The sequence below is a fragment of the Oncorhynchus kisutch genome, linkage group LG15 (genome assembly GCF_002021735.2).
Source record: "Oncorhynchus kisutch isolate 150728-3 linkage group LG15, Okis_V2, whole genome shotgun sequence".
Taxonomy (NCBI): Eukaryota; Metazoa; Chordata; class Actinopteri; order Salmoniformes; family Salmonidae; genus Oncorhynchus; species Oncorhynchus kisutch.
The window spans coordinates 14641453-14663150 of record NC_034188.2 but is presented as its reverse complement, the minus strand read 5'-3'; the positions used below and the strand labels follow the sequence as shown (position 1 = coordinate 14663150).

The following is a 21698-nucleotide window of genomic DNA, read 5'->3' as shown; positions in this document are numbered from 1 at the left end:
GGAGTAACAAACACTAAGGCTGACAGATGAGATGGATTGATTAACAAACACTAAGGCTGACAGATGAGATGGATGGAGTAACAAACACTAAGGCTGACAGAGGAGATGGATGGAGTAACAAACACTAAGGCTGACAGATGAGATGGATGGAGTAACAAACACTAAGGCTGACAGAGGAGATGGATGGAGTAACAAACACTAAGGCTGACAGAGGAGAAGGATGGAGTAACAAACACTAAGGCTGACAGAGGAGAAGGATGGAGTAACAAACACTAAGGGGAGATGGATGGAGTAACAAACACTAAGGCTGACAGAAGAGAAGGATGGAGCAACAAGGCTGACAGACACACACTTTACCTTAGAGGAGTTGTGTTGTTGTAGAGGTCAGGCTCAAATAAACTGCTTTTTGGACCATCAATAAGAAATTAAATGGAACCTGTCTGGCAGAAATGCAACGTGTCTGCTTTTCTAGCATTATACGTGGACCATTAACATTATAATGTATAAATTGCCATTTTCCATGTGCCAATAATGTCAACAGTGCTTTAAGCGATCCAAGTCCACGCAGCTGGAGAGACGTGGGCTGCACATCGCTTCCTTTCGCTATTTGGGCAACAAAATCGGTCAGAATCCTGTAAAATTGGCAGGATGACTGAGTAGGCTACTATTTAAGTAGGTGGTCAGACGCATTCAAGGCCACGGGAGGGAGTTTAACATTTGAGTTAAACAAAGAGAAGAGAGTAATCATGTAACTAACTGGTTATAAACTGCTGTGATTTGGCGATAGTTGCAAGACACTGGCGATTAGCCTCGGTGGCGGTGTATTTCATTTTTTCTTGGCTAGGCTAAATTAATCGGCCCCGTGCATGTTCGCCAGGGACGTCGATATGCGGGTAAAGTATCTGTAAAAACTTCTCAATAGCGTTTCAATTAGCCGGTGGGTGATCTAACCTCTGTAAAAAAAAAAAAACTCAAGTTTGCAGAAGAATGCGAGTCAAAATGGTTGTGGTTGTGGGAGCAGCGTGCATTACAGTATAGCTGCTGCAGCAGCAAGTGCAAGACAATAAAAAATTAATTGGCGCTTACCATATTTTGTATGCAGATTCTTTCTCAGGCAATAGTTGTTTCGTTTGGTAGGCAATCAACTGAATATCTATAACATCCGTTGTATAGAGTTGGCATCCCTAGGGACTTTGCAGAGAAGACAGCTTTTCGCTGGAACTTTGCAGAGAAGACAGCTTTTCGCTATGGCCACTGCAGAATGAACCACTGCCGCCTGCTCGCTGTCTCTTTCCCTCTCTGTGATTTGAACTGCGCTGCGCTGGTCAGTTATTAAAAAAGGGGGAAGGCATGGGGAGGAGGGAGAGAATTGAATCCGGCCTGTCCTGGGCCGGAACTTGGCAGTGTAGGAACACTGGCGCTACTTAGTGGTACAATCATGAATTGACAGGCATTTGAGAGAGGCTCATCTCAACATACAATAACTGAATCAGCTTTATTCGCCAAGTACGTTTAACGTACCAGGAATTTGACCAGGTGAATTAGTGCTGCCACAATAAACATAATGTATAGACAGGATATATAATTTACACCGAGTACATTTACATTTACACGGAATGAGAAGGAAAAAAATCCTCAGGTGTCAAGTGAAAATGGTAGTTTATGTAATGAGGTTCCCTGACCACAAGATGACACTGTTGCAGTAGACAAACACAGCCATACCTCCAAAATCACGTTTTTGTCACGCTTCCTGGTTCTCCTCGAGGCTTGCTAGGTTCATGGCCACGCACCACTAGGGTTTGTGTGTGGCCACAATAAACAACTCATGAAGATCCTATAATTCACAACTTTATATGCTTTCTATGTGGTTCTCCCCACCCCTGGTGGTCCTCACTGATACATATACATATGTTCGCACGCACGCACGCACACACACACACACACACACACACACACACACACACACACACACACACACACACACACACACACACACACACACACACACACACACCAGATGCTGCTGGTGAGAGGAGCTATGAGAGGTCAGGCTCATTGTAATGTCTGGAATATATGGAACAGAATCAAAAATGTGGTTTCCATGTTTTACTAATATGCCGTTGCATAAAAGTCTTAACAATGACCCCCTCCTCCTATAGCTCTTCCCACCAGCCTCCTCAGACGCACACACAGTTTGTATCAATGTAGCTGCGTGTGTTTCAGGATGCAGCGTTTCTGGTGAGGGACAGTTCAAAGGGCTCTTCTGAGCAGCCCTACACCCTCATGGTGCTGAACCAAGGCAAGGTCTACAACATCCAGATACGTCACCAAGGCAACACATACCACCTGGGCACCGGCCTCATGGGTAGCGAGGTGAACAAACAGCCTCCTCTCTCTGCTCTGTCAAGGAGTTCACCTTTAAGCTAGAATCCTACGCTTATTTTTGAAAATATATTTAAGGTTTTTCATGATGTTATTTAACAGATGATGAGAGAATGGCAGTGGGAAAAGATAAAGGTTGTCTTCAATCAAGTGGGATTTGAACCTATGTTACTAAACAGATAGCCTCAGGTGGGATTTGAACCTATGTTACTGAACAGATAGCCTCAGGTGGGATCTGAACCTATATTACTGAACAGATAGCCTCAGGTGGGATTTGAACCTATGTTACTGAACAGATAGCCTCAGGTGGGATTTGAACCTATGTTACTGAACAGATAGCCTCAGGTGGGATTTGAACCTATGTTACTGAACAGATAGCCTCAGGTGGGATTTGAACCTATGTTACTGAACAGATAGCCTCAGGTGGGATCTGAACCTATATTACTGAACAGATAGCCTCAGGTGGGATTTGAACCTATGTTACTGAACAGATAGCCTCAGGTGGGATTTGAACCTATGTTACTGAACAGATAGCCTCAGGTGGGATTTGAACCTGTGTTACTGAACAGATAGCCTCAGGTGGGATTTGAACCTATGTTACTGAACAGATAGCCTCAGGTGGGATTTGAACCTATGTTACTGAACAGATAGCCTCAGGTGGGATTTGAACCTATGTTACTGAGCAGATAGCCTCAGGTGGGATTTGAACCTATGTTACTGAGCAGATAGCCTCAGGTGGGATTCTGAACCTATGTTACTGAACAGATAGCCTCAGGTGGGACTTGAACCTATGTTACTGAGCAGATAGCCTCAGGTGGGATCTGAACCTATATTACTGAACAGATAGCCTCAGGTGGGATTTGAACCTATGTTACTGAACAGATAGCCTCAGGTGGGATTTGAACCTATGTTACTGAACAGATAGCCTCAGGTGGGATTTGAACCTATGTTACTGAACAGATAGCCTCAGGTGGGATTTGAACCTATGTTACTGAACAGATAGCCTCAGGTGGGATTTGAACCTATGTTACTGAACAGATAGCCTCAGGTGGGACTTGAACCTATGTTACTGAGCAGATAGCCTCAGGTGGGATCTGAACCTATATTACTGAACAGATAGCCTCAGGTGGGATTTGAACCTATGTTACTGAACAGATAGCCTCAGGTGGGATTTGAACCTGTGTTACTGAACAGATAGCCTCAGGTGGGATTTGAACCTATGTTACTGAACAGATAGCCTCAGGTGGGATTTGAACCTATGTTACTGAACAGATAGCCTCAGGTGGGATTTGAACCTATGTTACTGAACAGATAGCCTCAGGTGGGATTTGAACCTATGTTACTGAACAGATAGCCTCAGGTGGGATTTGAACCTATGTTACTGAGCAGATAGCCTCAGGTGGGATCTGAACCTATGTTACTGAACAGATAGCCTCAGGTGGGACTTGAACCTATGTTACTGAGCAGATAGCCTCAGGTGGGATCTGAACCTATATTACTGAACAGATAGCCTCAGGTGGGATTTGAACCTATGTTACTGAACAGATAGCCTCAGGTGGGATTTGAACCTATGTTACTGAACAGATAGCCTCAGGTGGGATTTGAACCTATGTTACTGAACAGATAGCCTCAGGTGGGATTTGAACCTATGTTACTGAACAGATAGCCTCAGGTGGGATTTGAACCTATGTTACTGAACAGATAGCCTCAGGTGGGACTTGAACCTATGTTACTGAGCAGATAGCCTCAGGTGGGATCTGAACCTATATTACTGAACAGATAGCCTCAGGTGGGATTTGAACCTATGTTACTGAACAGATAGCCTCAGGTGGGATTTGAACCTGTGTTACTGAACAGATAGCCTCAGGTGGGATTTGAACCTATGTTACTGAACAGATAGCCTCAGGTGGGATTTGAACCTATGTTACTGAACAGATAGCCTCAGGTGGGATTTGAACCTATGTTACTGAACAGATAGCCTCAGGTGGGATTTGAACCTATGTTACTGAACAGATAGCCTCATGTGGGATTTGAACCTATGTTACTGAACAGATAGCCTCAGGTGGGATTTGAACCTATGTTACTGAACAGATAGCCTCAGGTGGGATTTGAACCTATATTACTGAGCAGATAGCCTCAGGTGTGATTTGAACCTATATTACTGAGCAGATAGCCTCAGGTGGGATTTGAACCTATATTACTGAGCAGATAGCCTCAGGTGGGATTTGAACCTATGTTACTGAACAGATAGCCTCAGGTGGGATTTGAACCTATGTTACTGAACAGATAGCCTCAGGTGGGATTTGAACCTATGTTACTGAACAGATAGCCTCAGGTGGGATTTGAACCTATATTACTGAGCAGATAGCCTCAGGTGGGATTTGAACCTATATTACTGAGCAGATAGCCTCAGGTGGGATTTGAACCTATATTACTGAGCAGATAGCCTCAGGTGGGATTTGAACCTATGTTACTGAACAGATAGCCTCAGGTGGGATTTGAACCTATGTTACTGAACAGATAGCCTCATGTGGGATTTGAACCTATGTTACTGAACAGATAGCCTCCGGTGGGATTTGAACCTATGTTACTGAACAGATAGCCTCAGGTGGGATTTGAACCTATATTACTGAGCAGATAGCTTCAGGTGGGATTTGAACCTATGTTACTGAACAGATAGCCTCAGGTGGGATTTGAACCTATGTTACTGAACAGATAGCCTCAGGTGGGATTTGAACCTATGTTACTGAACAGATAGCCTCAGGTGGGATTTGAACCTATATTACTGAGCAGATAGCCTCAGGTGGGATTTGAACCTATGTTACTGAACAGATAGCCTCAGGTGGGATTTGAACCTATGTTACTGAACAGATAGCCTCAGGTGGGATTTGAACCTATGTTACTGAACAGATAGCCTCAGGTGGGATTTGAACCTATGTTACTGAACAGATAGCCTCAGGTGGGATTTGAACTTATGTTATTGAACAGATAGACTCCGGTGGGATTTGAACCAATCCCTATCCCAGTCTGTTGTCCCCACATGCTTCAAGATGGCCACCATTGTTCCTGTTCCCAAGAAAGCTAAGGTAACTGAACTAAATGACTATCACCCCATTGCACTCACTTCTGTCATTATGAAGTGCTTTGAGAGACTAGTCAAGGATCATAGCACCTCCACCCTACCTGACACTCTAGACCCACTACAATTTGCTTACCACCCCAATAGGTCCACTGACGATGCCATCACACTGCACACTGCCCTATCCCATCTAGACAAGCGGAATACCTATGTAAGAATACTGTTCATTGACTACAGCTCAGCATTTAACACCATAGTACCCTCCAAACTCGTCATTAAGCTCGAGACCCACCCTTTGCAACTAGGTCCTGGACTTCCTGACGGGCCGCACCCAGGTGGTGAGGGTAGGTAACAACATCTATAGTTGGGGCGGCAGGGTAGCCTAGTGGTTAGAGCGTTGGGCTAGTGACCGGAAGGTTGCAAGTTCAAACCCCCGAGCTAACAAGGTACAAATCTGTCGTTCTGCCCTTGAGCAGGCAGTTAACCCACTGTTCCTAGGCCGTCATTGAAAATAAGAATTTGTTCTTAACTGACTTGCCTGGTTAAATAAAGGTAAAATATAAAAAAAATAATCTCCACCCCGCTGATCCTCAACACTGGGGCCCCACAATGGTGCGTTCTCAGCCCTCTCTTGTACTCCCTGTTCATCAGGGAGTACAAGAGAGGGCTGAGAACGCAGGGAGTACAAGAGAGGGCTGAGAACGCACCATTGTGGGGCCCCAGTGTTGAGGATCAGCGGGGTGGAGATTATTTTTTTTATATATTACCTTTATTTAACCAGGCAAGTCAGTTAAGAACAAATTCTTATTTTCAATGACGGTCTAGGAACAGGGAGTACAAGAGAGGGCTGAGAACGCACCATTGTGGGGCCCCAGTGTTGAGGATCAGCGGGGTGGAGATTATTTTTTAAATATTTTACCTTTATTTAACCAGGCAAGTCAGTTAAGAACAAATTCTTATTTTCAATGACGGCCTAGGAACAGTGGGTTAACTGCCTGCTCAAGGGCAGAACGACAGATTTGTACCTTGTTAGCTCGTGCATGGAGGCGTGCATGGCCATGCACGCCTCCAACTCAATCATCAAGTTTAAAGACGACACTACAGTGGTAAGCCTGATTTCCAACAATAACGAGTCGGCCTACAAGGAGGGCCCTCAGAGTGTGGTGTCAGGAAAACAACCTCTCACTCGACGTCAACAAAACAAAGGAGATGATCGTGGACTTCAGGAAACAGCAGAGGGAGCACCTCCCCCATACACATCGATGGGACAGTAGTGGGGAAGTTTTAAGTTCCTCGGCGTACACATCACAGACAAACTGAAATGGTCCACCCACACAGTCGGTGTGGTGAAGAAAGTGCCAGAAATTTGCCTTGTCATCTAAAACACTCACAAACCTTTACAGATGCACAATCAAGACCATCCTGTCTGGCTGTATCACCCCCTAGTATGGCAATTGCACCCTCCTCAACCGCAAGGTTCTCCAGTGGCTAGTGCGGTCTGCACAACGCATCACCGGGGGCAAACTACCTGCCCCCCAGGACACCTACAGGACCCGATGTCACATGAAGCCCAAAAAGATCATCAAGGACAACAACCACCGAGCCACTGCCTGTTCACCCCGCTACAATCCAGAAGGCGAGGTCAGTACAGGTGCATCAAAGCTGGGACCGAGAGACTGAAAAACAGCTTCTATCTCAAGGCCATCAGACTGTTAAACAGCCATCACTAACATAGAGAGGCATACTGCCTACATACAGACTCAAATCTCTGGCCACTTTAATAAATGGATTTAATAAAGGTATCACTAGTCACTTTAAATAACGGCACTTTAATAATGTTTACATATCTTACATTACTCATCTCATATGTATATACTGTATTCTACACTATCTACTGCATATTGCCTATGCCGCACGGCTATCGCTCATCCATATATTTATATGTACATATTCTTATTCATCCCTTTACATTTGTGTGTATTAGGTAGTTGTTGTAAATTTGTTAGGTTACTTGTTAGATTTTACTGCATAGTCGGAACTAGAAGCTCAAGCATTTCACTATACTCATATTAACATCTGCTAACCATGTGTATGTTACCAATACGATTTGATTTGACTAACTACATACACATGCTTTCTTCTCTTCTCTTAATCTTCTCCTCCTTCACTTCTCCATCTTCTCCTTCTTCCTCCCCTCCTCCTCTTCTTCCTCCATTTCCTCCTCTTCCCCCTCGTACTCCTCTTTTACCTCATCCTCTTCCTCCTCGTCTTTAATCTCCTCTTCTTCCTCCTCCTCTATATCTTATTTTCCTTTACCTCTCCATCTTCATCCTCTCCTCCTCCTCTCCTCCCTCATTCCTCAGCTTGAGGTCCAGTCTTGGGCCAGGTCACCCCTTGTTCCACTCTGTTCAGAGAGGCCATCTTGTCTGGGTGGCTGAAGCACACGATCAGGTCACACTGTCTCAGCTGGGTCCGCACTATGAGACACAACAGAAGAAGAAAATCAAATATGTCCCTGTACAAAATAAAATAAAACGTTTTTATTATTTCACCTTTATTTAACCAGGTAGGCAAGTTGAGAACAAGTTCTTATTTACAATTGCGACCTGGCCAAGATAAAGAAAAGCAGTTCGACACACAACAACATAGAGTTACACATGGAGTAAAACAAACATACAGTCAATAATGATACAGTAGAAACAAGTCTATATACGATGTGAGCAAATGAGGTGAGATAAGGGAGGTAAAGGCAAAAAAAAGCCATGGTTGCAAAGTAAATACAATATAGCAAGTAAAACACTGGAATGGTAGATTTGCAGTGGAAGAATGTGCAAAGTAGAAATAAAAATAAGGGGGTGCAAAGGAGCAAAATAAATTAATAAAATAAATACAGTAGGGAAAGAGGTAGTTGTTTGTGCTAAATTATAGATGGGCTATGTACCGGTGCAGTAATCTGTGAGCTGCTCTGACAGCTGGTGCTTAAAGCTAGTGAGGGAGATAAGTGTTTCCAGTTTCAGAGATTTTTGTAGTTCGTTCCAGTCATTGGCAGCAGAGAACTGGAAGGAGAGTAGGCCAAAGAAAGAATTGGTTTTGGGGGTGACCAGAGAGATATACCTGCTGGAGCGTGTGCTACAGGTGGGTGATGCTATGGTGACCAGCGAGCTGAGAGAGGGGGGACTTTACCTAGCAGGGTCTTGTAGATGACATGGAGCCAGTGGCTTTGGCGACGAGTATGAAGCGAGGGACAGCCAACGAGAGCGTACAGGTCGCAATGGTGGGTAGTATATGGGGTTTGGTGACAAAACGGATGGCACTGTGATGGACTGCATCCAATTTGTTGAGTATGGTATTGGAGGCTATTTTGTAAATGACATCGCCGAAGTCGAGGATTGGTAAGATGGTCAGTTTTACAAGGGTATGTTTGGCAGCATGAGTAAAGGATGCTTTGTTGCGAAATAGGAAGCCAATTCTAGATTTAACTTTGGATTGGAGTTGTTTGATGTGGGTCTGGAAGGAGAGTTTACAGTCTAACCAGACACCTAGGTATTTGTAGTTGTCCACTTATTCTAAGTCAGAGCCGTCCAGAGTAGTGATGTTGGAGAGGCGGGCAGGTGCAGGCAGCGATCGGTTGGAGAGCATGCATTTAGTTTTACTTGTATTTAAGAGCAATTGGAGGGCACGGAAGGAGAGTTGTATGGCATTGAAGCTTGTCTGGAGGGTTGTTAACACAGTGTCCAAAGAAGGGCCAGAAGTATACAGAATGGTGTCGTCTGCGTAGAGGTGGATCAGAGACACAATAGCAGCAAGAGCGACATCATTGATGTATACAGAGAATAGAGTCGGTCCAAGAATTGAACCCTGTGGCACCCCCATAGAGACTGCCAGAGGTCCGGACAACAGACCCTCCGATTTGACACACTGAACTCTATCAGAGAAGTAGTTGGTGAACCAGGCGAGGCAATCATTTGAGAAACCAAGGCTGTCGAGTCTGCCGATGAGAATGTGGTGATTGACAGAGTCGAAAGCCTTGGCCAGATCAATGAATACGGCTGCACAGTAATGTTTCTTATCGATGGCGGTTAAGATATCGTTTAGGACCTTGAGCGTGGCTGAGGTGCACCCATGACCAGCTCTGAAACCAGATTGCATAGCAGAGAGGGTATGGTGAGATTCGAAATGGTCGGTAATCTGTTTGTTGACTTGGCTTTCGAAGACCTTAGAAAGGCAGGGTAGGATAGATATAGGTCTGTAGCAGTTTGGGTCAAGAGTGTCTCCCCCTTTGAAGAGGGGGATGACCGCAGCTGCTTTCCAATCTTTGGGAATCTCAGACGACACGAAAGAGAGGTTGAACAGGCTAGTAATAGGGGTGGCAACAATTTCGGCAGATAATTTTAGAAAGAAAGGGTCCAGATTGTCTAGCCCGGTTGATTTGTAGGGGTCCAGATTTTGCAGCTCTTTCGGAACATCAGCTGACTGGATTTGGGAGAAGCAGAAATGGGGAAGGCTTGGGCGAGTTGCTGTCGGGTGTGCAGTGCTGTTGACCGGGGTATATGAGATATGAAAGGAGAGATGATTTTCTTCTTATAGGTAACAAACAAGAAACAGCATAGGAAAATCAAGAGTGGAAATGTCTACCAGTTCATTATTTATAATAAGATACAGATGTTAAAATAATGTTAATGTCTCAGATTAAGATGTCATATTATTGTTGGGTCCCAGGAACATACTGTATATATACAGTTGAAGTCGGAAGTTTACATACACTTTAGCCAAATACATTTAAACTCAGTTTTTCACAATTCCTGACATTTAATCCTAGTAAAAACTCCATGTCTAAGGTCAGTTAGGATCACCACTTTAATTTAAGAATGTGAAATGTCAGAATAATAGTAGAGAGAATGATTTATTTAAGCTTTTATTTATTTTATTTTAAATTTTTTAATTTTATTTCACCTTTGTTTAACCAGGTAGGCTAGTTGAGAACAAGTTCTCATTTGCAACTGCGACCTGGCCAAGATAAAGCATAGCAGTGTGAACAGACAACACAGAGTTACACATGGAGTAAACAATTAACAAGTCAATAACACAGTAGAAAGGGGCGTCTATATACATTGTGTCCAAAAGGCATGAGGTAGGCGAATAATTACAATTTTGCAGATTAACACGAGTGATAAATGATCAGATGGTCATGTACAGGTAGAGATATTGGTGTGCAAAAGAGCAGAAAAGTAAATAAATAAAAACAGTTTGGGGATGAGGTAGGTAAAAATGGGTGGGCTATTTACCGATAGACTATGTACAGCTGCAGCGATCGGTTAGCTGCTCAGATAGCAGATGTTCATCACATTCCCAGTGGGTCAGAAGTTTACATACACTCAATTAGTATTTGGTAGCATTGCCTTTAAATTGTTTAACTTGGGTCAAATGTTTCGGGTAGCCTTCCACAAGCTTCCCACAATAAGTTGGGTGAATATGGGCCCATTCCTCCTGACAGAGCTGTTGCCACAACTTTGGAAATATGCTTGGGGTCATTGTCCATTTGGAAGACCCATTTGCGACCAAGCTTTAACTTCCTGACTGATGTCTTGAAATGTTGCTTCAATATAAACAGATAATTTTTCATCCTCATGTAGCCATCTAATTTTTGAAGTGCACCAGTCCCTCCTGTAGCAAAGCACCCACACAACATGATCCTGCCACCCCCGTGCTTCATGGTTGGGATTGTGTTCTTCGGCTTGCAAGCCTCCCCCTTTTTCCTCCAAACATTATGAGTCATTATGGCCAAACAGTTCTATTTTTGTTTCATCAGACCAGAGGACATTTCTCCAAAAAGTACAATCTTTGTCCCCATGTGCAGTTGCAAACCCTAGTCTGGCTTTTTTAAGGCTGTTTTGGAACAGTGGCTTCTCCTTGCTGAGCGGCCTTTCAGGTTATGTTGATATAGGACTCGTTTTACTTTGGAAAGAGATACTTTTGTACCTGTTTTCTCCAGGTCTTTCACAAGGTCTTTTGCTGTTGTTCTGGGATTGATTTGCACGTTTTGCACCAAAGTACGTTCATCTCTAGGAGACAGAACGTGTCTCCTTCCTGATCGGTATGACGGCTGCGTGGTCCCATGGTGTTTATACTTGCGTACTACTGTTTGTACAGATGAACATGGCACCTTCAGGTGTTTGGAAATTGCTCCCAAGGATGAACCAGACCTGTGGAGGTCTACAATTATTTTCCTGAGGTCTTGGCTAATTTCTTTTGATTTTCCCATGTCACGCAAAGGGGCACTGAGTTTGAAGGTAGGCCTTGAAATACATACACAGGTACACCTCCAGTTGACTCAAATGATGTCAATTAGCCTATCAGAAGCTTCTAAAGCCATGACATAATTTTCGGGAATGTTCCAAGCTGTTTAAAGGCACTGTCAACTTAGTGCATGTCTCGTCAGACAGCATGATGGGAAGGATGACTACAACCTGACCTGTGAGTCCCAAATGGCACCCTATTCACTTTCAACTGCACTACTTCTGACCAGGGTCCATATGTCAACAAGTATTGAACTACTGTATGTAGGGAGTAGGGTGCCATTTAGGACATAGCCGGACTGTTGTAGAGCTGAATGCTTATTTGCCCACTAACCATCTCCCTTAGCAGAGACAAGACACAGCTTCATATCTTCACATCAAATCATCTCATAATAAGCCTGGCTGTAATAACCTACACACATCTCCCCATATCTAACACATCAACTGGAGGCCTACCCTATCCAAAGGCCATCGATAAACCACATGGCAAATTGTGAGACGTTGAACATCTGAACATCATGGCTGAATTGCACAGCGGTTCGTTGGCCGGCGGGTCGAAATCCTATTTGGATGCGTAGGAGGAAGATCACATTTCAGAGGTAACGCAACAGTTACATCACTAGATTTGCATAGATTCTACACATTAGAATGCTGAGTGAGTGCCAAATGACACCCTATACCCATAGTGCACTACTGTTGACCAGAGCCCAACAGAGATATAGTACATACATGCCAGTCTGTCCAGACACTCAGACATGGAGTCCAGCTCCTTCAGAATGTGGTCCAGATCAGTAGAGTCACCCTGTTCTGTGCTTCTCTCTCTTCTCTCCATCTGAAACACCACAGACAGTCAACTAAATTGCATTGAGTCAGTACAGCTATGTCATGTCAACCTGCATGGCCACTGATTCACATAGAAATCCATACAGTAGTCTGGTATATTCATATCTCATATTCATTGACGTAGGCCTAATACTCTGAACAATTCAAACTGTGAAGTAGAAAGTGTACAGTACCATGACTGCTGGGGGTATGACTGGGATATGACTATCAAGATATAGAATGCCAACATGTGTATGCACATTCTAACAAATGCATTTGGCATCCCAATAAACATGCCAATGGTCAATATTCTCATTCAAGCTTTTTAATAAAAGATTTGACAAACAGGCAAACCACAAATTAATAACAATCACAACAACACTATAGTGCCTTGAACACCCTGTCCAGAGACGTATCATACACATTCTATAACAGGTACTTAACACACAACCACAATCTGTATACAACAGCACCATACAACAGCCTGCTGCTCAGCTTAGACAGCATGCAGTATGGGACAGGAGACATCTATCTCTATCACCTATCTCCAGTGGTTTCCTCTTCTGTCAGAGAGAAAGAGACTGCAGCTGCAGATATGAGACTGTAGCCTACTGTACATACAACGTTGTAGACAAGCATACAGAGCACGGGCTACTAGCTTTGGATTATGGTCCATTTCAGAACAGCAGACATTCCTGGTGAAGTGGGGAGGAGGTGGTATCCATCCCCTGTTCTAGGTCACTCCATCCACTTCCCCATCCCCTGGTCCTTTCCCAGTCCCTGTCTCCGGTTCGGCTCCTGTTCTCCAGGGAAGCCACAGATGACAGCCCTGCAGCGGAGGAACTCTTCCTGAAGCCTCCGTAGGGAGTCCCCCAGATCAGGACTGGTCCACTGCGAAGCCTCCGTAGGGAGTCCCCCAGATCAGGACTGGTCCACTGCATCTTCGTGTCATTGGCCATCCATGCCAGCTGCACTGGGAAACCACAAGGGAGACAATGGGGACAGGGCTGTCAGTGTCAGAAGTGGGCCATACAGAGTATGATTTAAAGCACAATGCAGAATTTATAATGAATTACACACACCCATCAAGTTTTAAAAATGGAACGTTAAAGAGTGGGTAGTACATGGATAATAAGGCGATAGGGTGTTAGGGTTAAAGTAAAGACCGGTAAAAAATATATATATATTTTAAAAAAATAGTTCAGCTACTAACGATTTTGCTTAATCGTTTCTGAAAAACACAGTTACAGCTTCAGCTACCTACATCATCATACAGAAAACTTAGACATAAAAATATTAGAACACCGCCTACAACATTCACATGGTAGAGATTACCATAATGAGACAACATACCTGGTAGTTGTTCTACGTCTTCAATCATTCTATCTAAACCTTTGTTCAACTCCATCATCTCTTCTTCACTGTCCTTTTGATGGCCGGAAAATAGGCCATCTTTAAACGCGCAATACGAAGATTCGATTCCCAAATGAATAGCCTACCAAAACCAACCAGAAACTTAAGCACACTGAACATGTTTCATGGACGTAACATAATCATAATAGATAAACAGCTAGGTAAATCAAATGCAAGGACGTGCTTAAGCTTAAGTTTATAAACTTCAACTTGATGACTTTGATTGACAGGGGTAGCTTAGCAACTAGATAAAATTAGTCCAGTTGGCTGGTCAGGCTAACCATCGAAAAATAAATCCAAAGAAAACAAATGGTAGTCAGTGAGCTTGTCAGGCTTGGATACAATAACCAACTTTAGAGTACTTCAATTAAATAGGCACCTTCTTATTTATAAATATTTACAAGTAAACTAAGTACTTACGATAAGCTCTAACGTTATCCGACCGGATCTAGCGGTCTATTCCTCTTATATTGGATGTTGGTTAGAGAAATTGCGCGTGGTGCGTCTCTGTACGCCCTCGCGCACTGCAAACCTGCTGCCTCGTGCCACGGGAAACGATGAAGCTTGTATGGAAGATGGAAACATTGTTTTAAATTCACAAAACGCATGCTTGAGATTTGATACATTAATGCATACGTCTTTGCAATTTCATATTTTCGTTCTTGTTGCACAGTGACGTAGCCAGTGGCGATTTTAGCATGTAAATCTTGATGGGGGGAAAAAGATAACAGTGGGATGCATGCCAGCAAAGCCACTACACAACACTAAACAATACATTAATAGCACTATAATGGTGACAAACGGTGCCCACAAACTGTTAGGTCCTACATTTTTTAATTGGACCTTTATTTAACTAGGCAAGTCAGTTAAGAACAAATTCTTATTTCAATGACGGCCTAGGAACAGAAAGCTGTCCCAACACCTTACCAATGCTATACCTGGCTATCAGCGGAGCCTAGTCTGGCAGAAAAACAGTTAATTCAGCCTAATTTTCTCACTTAAAAAAAAACATAGCTGATATGGCTGACTTGCTAAAAACAAATGTGGCTTCTATTGACAATTGAGATGTGCAAACTATGGCATACGTAGACAACAAGCGGATAAGAAGCAATCCGTAATTTCGATTAAGTCATTAATGAGCGAGCTAGGACTGATGTAGTCAGCACTTTTGAAATGCACAGCAACATAATTCAGAAGATGGGCATTTCTTACAGTGTTCTCCCTGTACACCAAGTCAAAACTGTGGGATAAATAAAGGGGGCATATAAGCAGACAATGAAAGCTCTTACAATATTTGATGATTACATTTCTCAAAATAGGTTATAGGCTACATGTGCCCCACCAAGTGAGAACTTTAGGTGAAATTAAGATGTGAAAATAGACACAATTATTAGGGTGAGACACATGGGCTACAAGCAGCTTACTACACAACATACACTTAGTATTACTTTCTTAGCTACAGGTTACATATCTCCTTGGCATATTAGATCATTTATGCAGCAGCATACAATACATTTTTGGGACTCAACTTGTTGTGCTGTGCTCACTTGAACAGGAAGGTGGAGCGGTGGTCCTTCGTGGGAAGATTTTGTCATCAAACTTTGTCATCATTGTCATTCTCTGTATTTATGGTGCTTTCAATACAACTGGGACCTCAGGAAAAAAGGTTGAATCCTGATGACGTCAGTGATCTTCAGGTCGTAGCTCTAGAAAGAGGCCCGAGTTCTGAATTTATCATTCTGAGTTGGATGAAAGTTCAAAACGTATTTTCCCAGTTATAGCTTGTTTTTACTGAGTTCCCAGTTGTCTTGAACTCACTAAAGTCCGATTTTGCAGTTCCAAGTTAACAGTTGTTTTTTGCATGGCAAAATCATGTCTCATTGACAGCATGGCCAATGTTGAATGTTTATCATTTTAAACTCAGAAAAGAGACCCTCGTGTTTTAGAGTTGGGACCATACAGCCACTCCACTGAATAGCAGGCTAATGATTGCTTTGCAATGTTTGCAGTTAGCCACTGATTCCTTCCAAACCACTCATTGTTGAATTTGCGATTTCCAACTTGTTGTGTAATGTTTATGTCCAACGGCCGATGAGCACCGATACGTTTTATCTATAATTTCTCTCCATTATTTCTCTTCATTTAACAAGGATTAAAAAGGATTTGCCAGTAGATTGTTGACTTGATTCATGATGTTGACTCACCGCTACTGTAGATAAAATGTGATTTGACGTCATTTTATTTGTGGCCAATGACCTTGACTCTTCTTGGATGGGCACTTCTAATGTAACTCTACAGTAATTTTTACATATTTTGCAAACTGATATGTGACATGTCTTAATGCCCAAATAACATGCAAAACAGGAAAGCTGAGCCCCACCTGCCCAGAATGACTGGTCACCACTCGACGTAAGTAAAGTGAGGAATGGGAGGAGGGACACGTGTGTCAGATTAGATAAGTATAGAAACCTTTGGATCACATTTTACTTGCTATCACATTTTTCCATCTAGCTATCACATGTGCTATCACATTTTTCCATCCAGCTATCACATGTGCTATCACATTTTTCCAGATGGAGGCGCCAAGTTGTAACTAAGTAACAGTTACCACTGAGTCACTAGCCTTTCATCTGTGACTGAGCTGCCAAAAATAACGGCTACCTAACCACTTCTACAAAGTTATGGCAACACCAGATGAATTTGAGGGAGGGAAGAAAGACCTATTTATTATGTTTTTCAGCAACGGCGGCCTTGATAGCAATCTAGCCTACTATTTATTTTCAGAGAACAGGCATTTGGAAATTGTATAGGCCTATTATCAGCAATCATAAATGTTTCATGAAATGTATATATAAATGTATTGTATTTTTACAATCCATTCAAATGTAATTCAATTCATACTACGAGTAAGAGTGGGAATTCAACAAAAAGATAACTCATGTCAAAAATATACTGTGTCTGTAAAATGTATATATGTTCTGAACATTTGTGAAACAGCACAGATAAAAATAAATGGCAAAATAAAAATCCAACTGGATGGTGTTCAGAGATAGATGGGAGGGGTTGAAGGTAGCTGAAGGGTGGGACTAATAACAACAAGATAACTATTGTAAAATACATTGTGTCCATAAAATGTACACTAAAGGTCAAAAGTTTAAGAACACCTACTCATTCAAGTTTTTTTTCTCCATTTTTTTACTATTTTCTACATTGTAGAATAGTAGTGAAGATATCAAAACTATGAAATAACACATGGAATCATGTAGTCATGTAGTATTTCATAGTTTTGATGTCTTCACTTTTATTATGCAATGTAGAAAATAGTAAAAATAAAGAAAAACCCTGGAATGAGTGTATCCAAACTTTCGACTGGTACTGTATATATTTGCAAAAAAATATGTTGGGGATTGGAAATGATGCAGACAATTATGTTGATGGAAGCTACAATCTATCTGCAGTATTAAAGCTGATCTATCCCCTAAAGAATATATGAAAAATAAATAAGAGTGGGAATTCCTGTGGAGGGAGAGAGCCTTAAGGAACTGTCTGACAGATTGAAAAAAATGACACTCCTGTCAAAATCCTCACTTGGCTAAACAACCAATCAGGAGAAATGGGTGTTGCCAGGGACACAGATAAAAGAGTGGGACAGGTGACAGTGCTGACATTGAGCAAGGGCAAATAGTCAACAGGTAACAAGTAGAGAGAGAGAGAGAGAGAGACAGACAGACGGAGGGAGAGAGAGAGAGATACCCCAGGGGCATAACTCAGACACTGAAACAGTCATCACCTTCCAAGGACCAGAACAGCACAAGTTGAAAAAGAGGCTGAAAAATAACTTTCAGGTTATCCTGACACCAGGAAAGGACTGAGGACTCTATTCATACCTGTCCCCAAGGAGACGACAAGGTCAGCCCAAGGACAGGCGCACAGCAGCATCAGGAGGAGGTGAGAGAGGCTACAGACTAACTGACCATGGCGTCGTTCGAACCTCAGGGTCAGTCTCCTCCTTGCTGTGGCCCCCAGTTCCCCAGCCTGGGCCAGGAACCTCCAGAACTCAGCATGTACAGTGACTGCTACTACCCTCCTCCATCGCTCCCCAGCCCCCAGCGCACCACCCCCACCTCCTATGACTACAGCACCTCCTCCCCTAATCCTTACCTGTGGTTCAACGGATCCGGCATCAACGCTCCCCCATATCTGGCCACCACTGGGCCCCCAGGAAACCCCGGGCCACCCTTCGTTCCCCAGCACTATGGGATGCAGAGGCCTTATCTGGGGCCTGGCGGGGCAGGGGTCCCTGGGGGGGAGCTGGGCTGGTTCTCTCTGCCCTCACAGGAAGACCTGATGAAGCTGGTCCGCCCGCCCTACTCCTACTCCGCCCTCATTGCCATGGCGATCCACGGCGCCCCGGAGCGGCGGCTGACCTTGAGTCAGATCTACCAGTACGTGGCCGATAACTTCCCCTTCTACAACAAGAGCAAGGCTGGCTGGCAGAACTCCATCAGGCACAACCTGTCACTCAACGACTGCTTTAAGAAGGTCCCCAGAGATGAGGACGACCCTGGTAAGAGTCTGAAGTCATTATGTGTTTGTTTTATTTTAGTCCTAAACCCACAAAATAACAAATCAATCTAAGATATGACAGTATTTGATGGTTGAATTATTCATTTTGAATCTAACCTTGTCAAACGTCAGAAGTCTACTTTAGGAGTCATGTGTCTTTACTTTAGGTAGCCACTGAGGCATGCCTTTAGAGTGTGTAATAGGCTTGTGATGGAACGGTAGATGAACTGTGTTTAGTAATGATAGTAGATGATGCAGTCAATAATCCATGTGTCAACCGCAAACACATTCTACTCTACCCCCCCCCCCCCCCCCCTTCCCTCCCTCGCTCTCTTTCCCCCATGCTCTCTCTTCCAGGTAAGGGTAACTATTGGACACTAGACCCAAACTGTGAGAAGATGTTTGACAATGGAAACTTCCGTCGTAAAAGGAAGAGGAAGTCTGATTCACTGTCTGGAGGAGAGGGGGGGTCAGGGGGGTCGGAGCCAGGTGAGCCAGGTCGGAGCCCCGAACCCCCCAGCAACCACGGGATCGACATGTCTCCCACGCCAGAGAGAATCCCCACCCCTTCAACCACAGGTCCCGCCCCTTGCTTGAGCAGCTTCCTGTCTGAGATGTCTGGAGTGGTGTCAGGGGGAGCCAATGAGATCGTAGGAGATTCGCTGAACCGGGCCCTCCCCATAACCCTTACCCTGGATGGGACCCAGAGGCCTACACAGCCTGGGGGTTTTGGTAGTTACTCCCCCAGCTCGGCTGCTTCGGAGTGGGCTTCCCAGCTGCCGCCTCCCCCTGGCCTCTCCTCCTCGCCCACCCACTCTTCCCTGGGTTACAGCAGCCCCATCCTCAGCCAGTTCAATGGGCATTTCTACCCTGGCTTGGGCTCAGCAAGCATCCTATACCCACGGGAAGGCACAGAGGTCTGAACAGACTGATAGACAGGGAGACAGGGATGGGCAGAAGACAACTAGAGGTCTGAACAGACTGATAGAGGGGGAGACAGGGATGGGCAGAAGTTAGCTAGAGGTCTAAAGACACTAAAGAAAGGAGAGTGAGAAAGAGACTTCTACATGAGACTGAACTGAACCGTCTGCTGACACACACATATACACACACACGGTAGTCAGTTAAAGCTGACAGGGCGGGACTCAGTTGCGTGTGACAGCAAGATGAGCAGGGCCTGGTTCCCACGGAAACAGCCGAGTCAGCATCGATGATGCTTCACGCACACACGCATGCACACACACACGCACACACACCTGTTTAATCATCTATCGTTGCTGACTGTCATGACTGACAGTTTTAATTTGTATATATTTTTATTGAATGTGTTCTATTGTTTATGTATGTGTTTTTATTGTTTATGTATGTGTTTTTATCTCTGAGTGCTTGGGTCCAACATATTTGTTCAACATTGTAGAATATTGTTTTGCTATGAATGGCTCAGACCTGGGTTCAAATACATGTGTTTTGTATTTGAATACATTTAGCTGTGTATTTAATTATTTTGAAATACACAGCTCAAAACAAGTATTTTTATTTGAGTATTTGAATGATTATTTGTAAAAAAAAACAAATAGTTGACCACATTTAATTTGAAAGTATTTTCTAATATTTATTTAAAATACTATATATTTTTTAAATATCTGGGATAAATGCATGGGAGTGTATTCGAGTCAGTGTATATGAGTATTCCCAAATCAATTCCAATATTCAACAACTTGTTTTTTCTAATAAATGTGATCTGAATACTTGTTTAGAAATGACTTTGAAAAGTATTTGAAATACCTGAAATAGTGTTTGAACCCAGGTCTGGTATGGCTTAAACCAACATTGGTCTGATGGTTGTTTTTGATAAGAATAATAAAATACAGGAAAACGTTCTCTGAAGTGTCATCGTCTTACTGTTTTTAACTCAGAAATGAAAATCAGCCTGCTTGCCTAGTGTTGTAAGGGAGTTATCTGTCTAAACAAATCTTTGTGAAAGATGATTAACCGTCTCAAACCTTCTGTGAAAAATGACCATCCTAAAACACACAAATAGGACAGAAATAGTCCTGTCAGAGAAACGATGACCAGCGAACCAGGGAAACCTGCTTGTCAGGGTAACTCGATCCTACAGTATGATAAGGATATACTGATGGGTGCATGGATAGATGAAGCCTGGAGGGTTAACTGACTGTTGTAAAACGGTGAGAATCCTCATACCTCCCCTTCTCTCTTCTCTCTACTCTCACACAATAACTCACCCCCTTTCTCCAAGTCTTGCTGACTGGACAAGACTGGGATTTAGGGAAGGAGATAAGGAGGGGGGTTATGCAGGTAAAATAGTGACCTAATTATACAAGCATGTAAAGTATGATTTGCACATTTAAAATATGAGTTGCACCTGTATACGGAGTTTTGTATTTGAAAAAAATATTTGCAAACATAAATGCAACAACAGTTGCAGGTAATGTGATGAGTAAATAAATAGAATACTTTCGAACATGATATGTGAATAAATTCAATAAGATTTGCAAGCATGCAACTACATTTGAGAATAGTTGCATGCTTGCGACTAGTGAATCTTCTATAAATCAAAATGACATTTACCAATGTTGAATCTGTGCACTCAGAGTTTTGGCACTAATTTTGTGACTAACCTGTGCCAAAAGTTTTGCAGTTGTAAAAAACATGATCTCTGGTGGACAGGGCTGTTTCTTCCAACCAATCAGGTGAGGTGTTATCATTCTTGAGCATTTTCCATGGTTCCGGTCTGGAAGCATACATTTTCCCTGACACCCAAAAGTACTCCTTACATTTTTTATGCTTAGCAGGACAGGAAAATGGTCCAATTCACGCACTAATCAAGAGAACATCCCTGGTCATCCCTCCTACTGCCTCTTATCTGGCGGACTCACGAAACACAAATGCTTCATTTGTAAATGATGTCAGAGTGTTGGAGCATGCCCCTGGCTATCAGTAAAAAAAAAAAAATCCTCTGGTCTGCTTAATATTTGAAAGCATTTATACTTAAGTATATTTTAGCAATTGCATTTACTTTTGATCCTCAAGTATATTTGACTGGGTGACTTTCACTTTTACCTGAGTAATTTTCTATGAAGGTATCTTTACTTTTACTCAGGTACAACAATTGGGTA

At 43.1% G+C, this 21698-nt stretch overlaps 2 protein-coding genes across 3 annotated transcripts in view; one reads left to right on the top strand and one right to left on the bottom strand.

Annotated features, from left to right (window-relative positions):
• LOC109879771 (NEDD4-binding protein 3-A-like) overlaps positions 1-1292 on the bottom strand; it is a 97951-nt gene extending 96659 nt beyond the window's left edge. For both annotated transcript variants that reach the window (XM_031789711.1, XM_020471937.2), the window contains exon 1: positions 1087-1292. The gene's annotated coding sequence lies outside the window, so the exon portion shown is untranslated. The remainder of the gene's footprint in view (positions 1-1086) is intronic.
• Positions 1293-17655: 16363 nt separating this feature from the next.
• LOC109879773 (forkhead box protein I1-ema) lies at positions 17656-20445 on the top strand. Its single transcript, XM_020471939.2, has 2 exons — positions 17656-18559; positions 18916-20445. The coding sequence occupies exons 1-2, from the start codon at positions 17968-17970 to the stop codon at positions 19479-19481; spliced, it is 1158 nt and encodes a 385-aa protein (XP_020327528.1). The 5' UTR covers positions 17656-17967; the 3' UTR covers positions 19482-20445.
• Positions 20446-21698: the final 1253 nt, after the last annotated feature.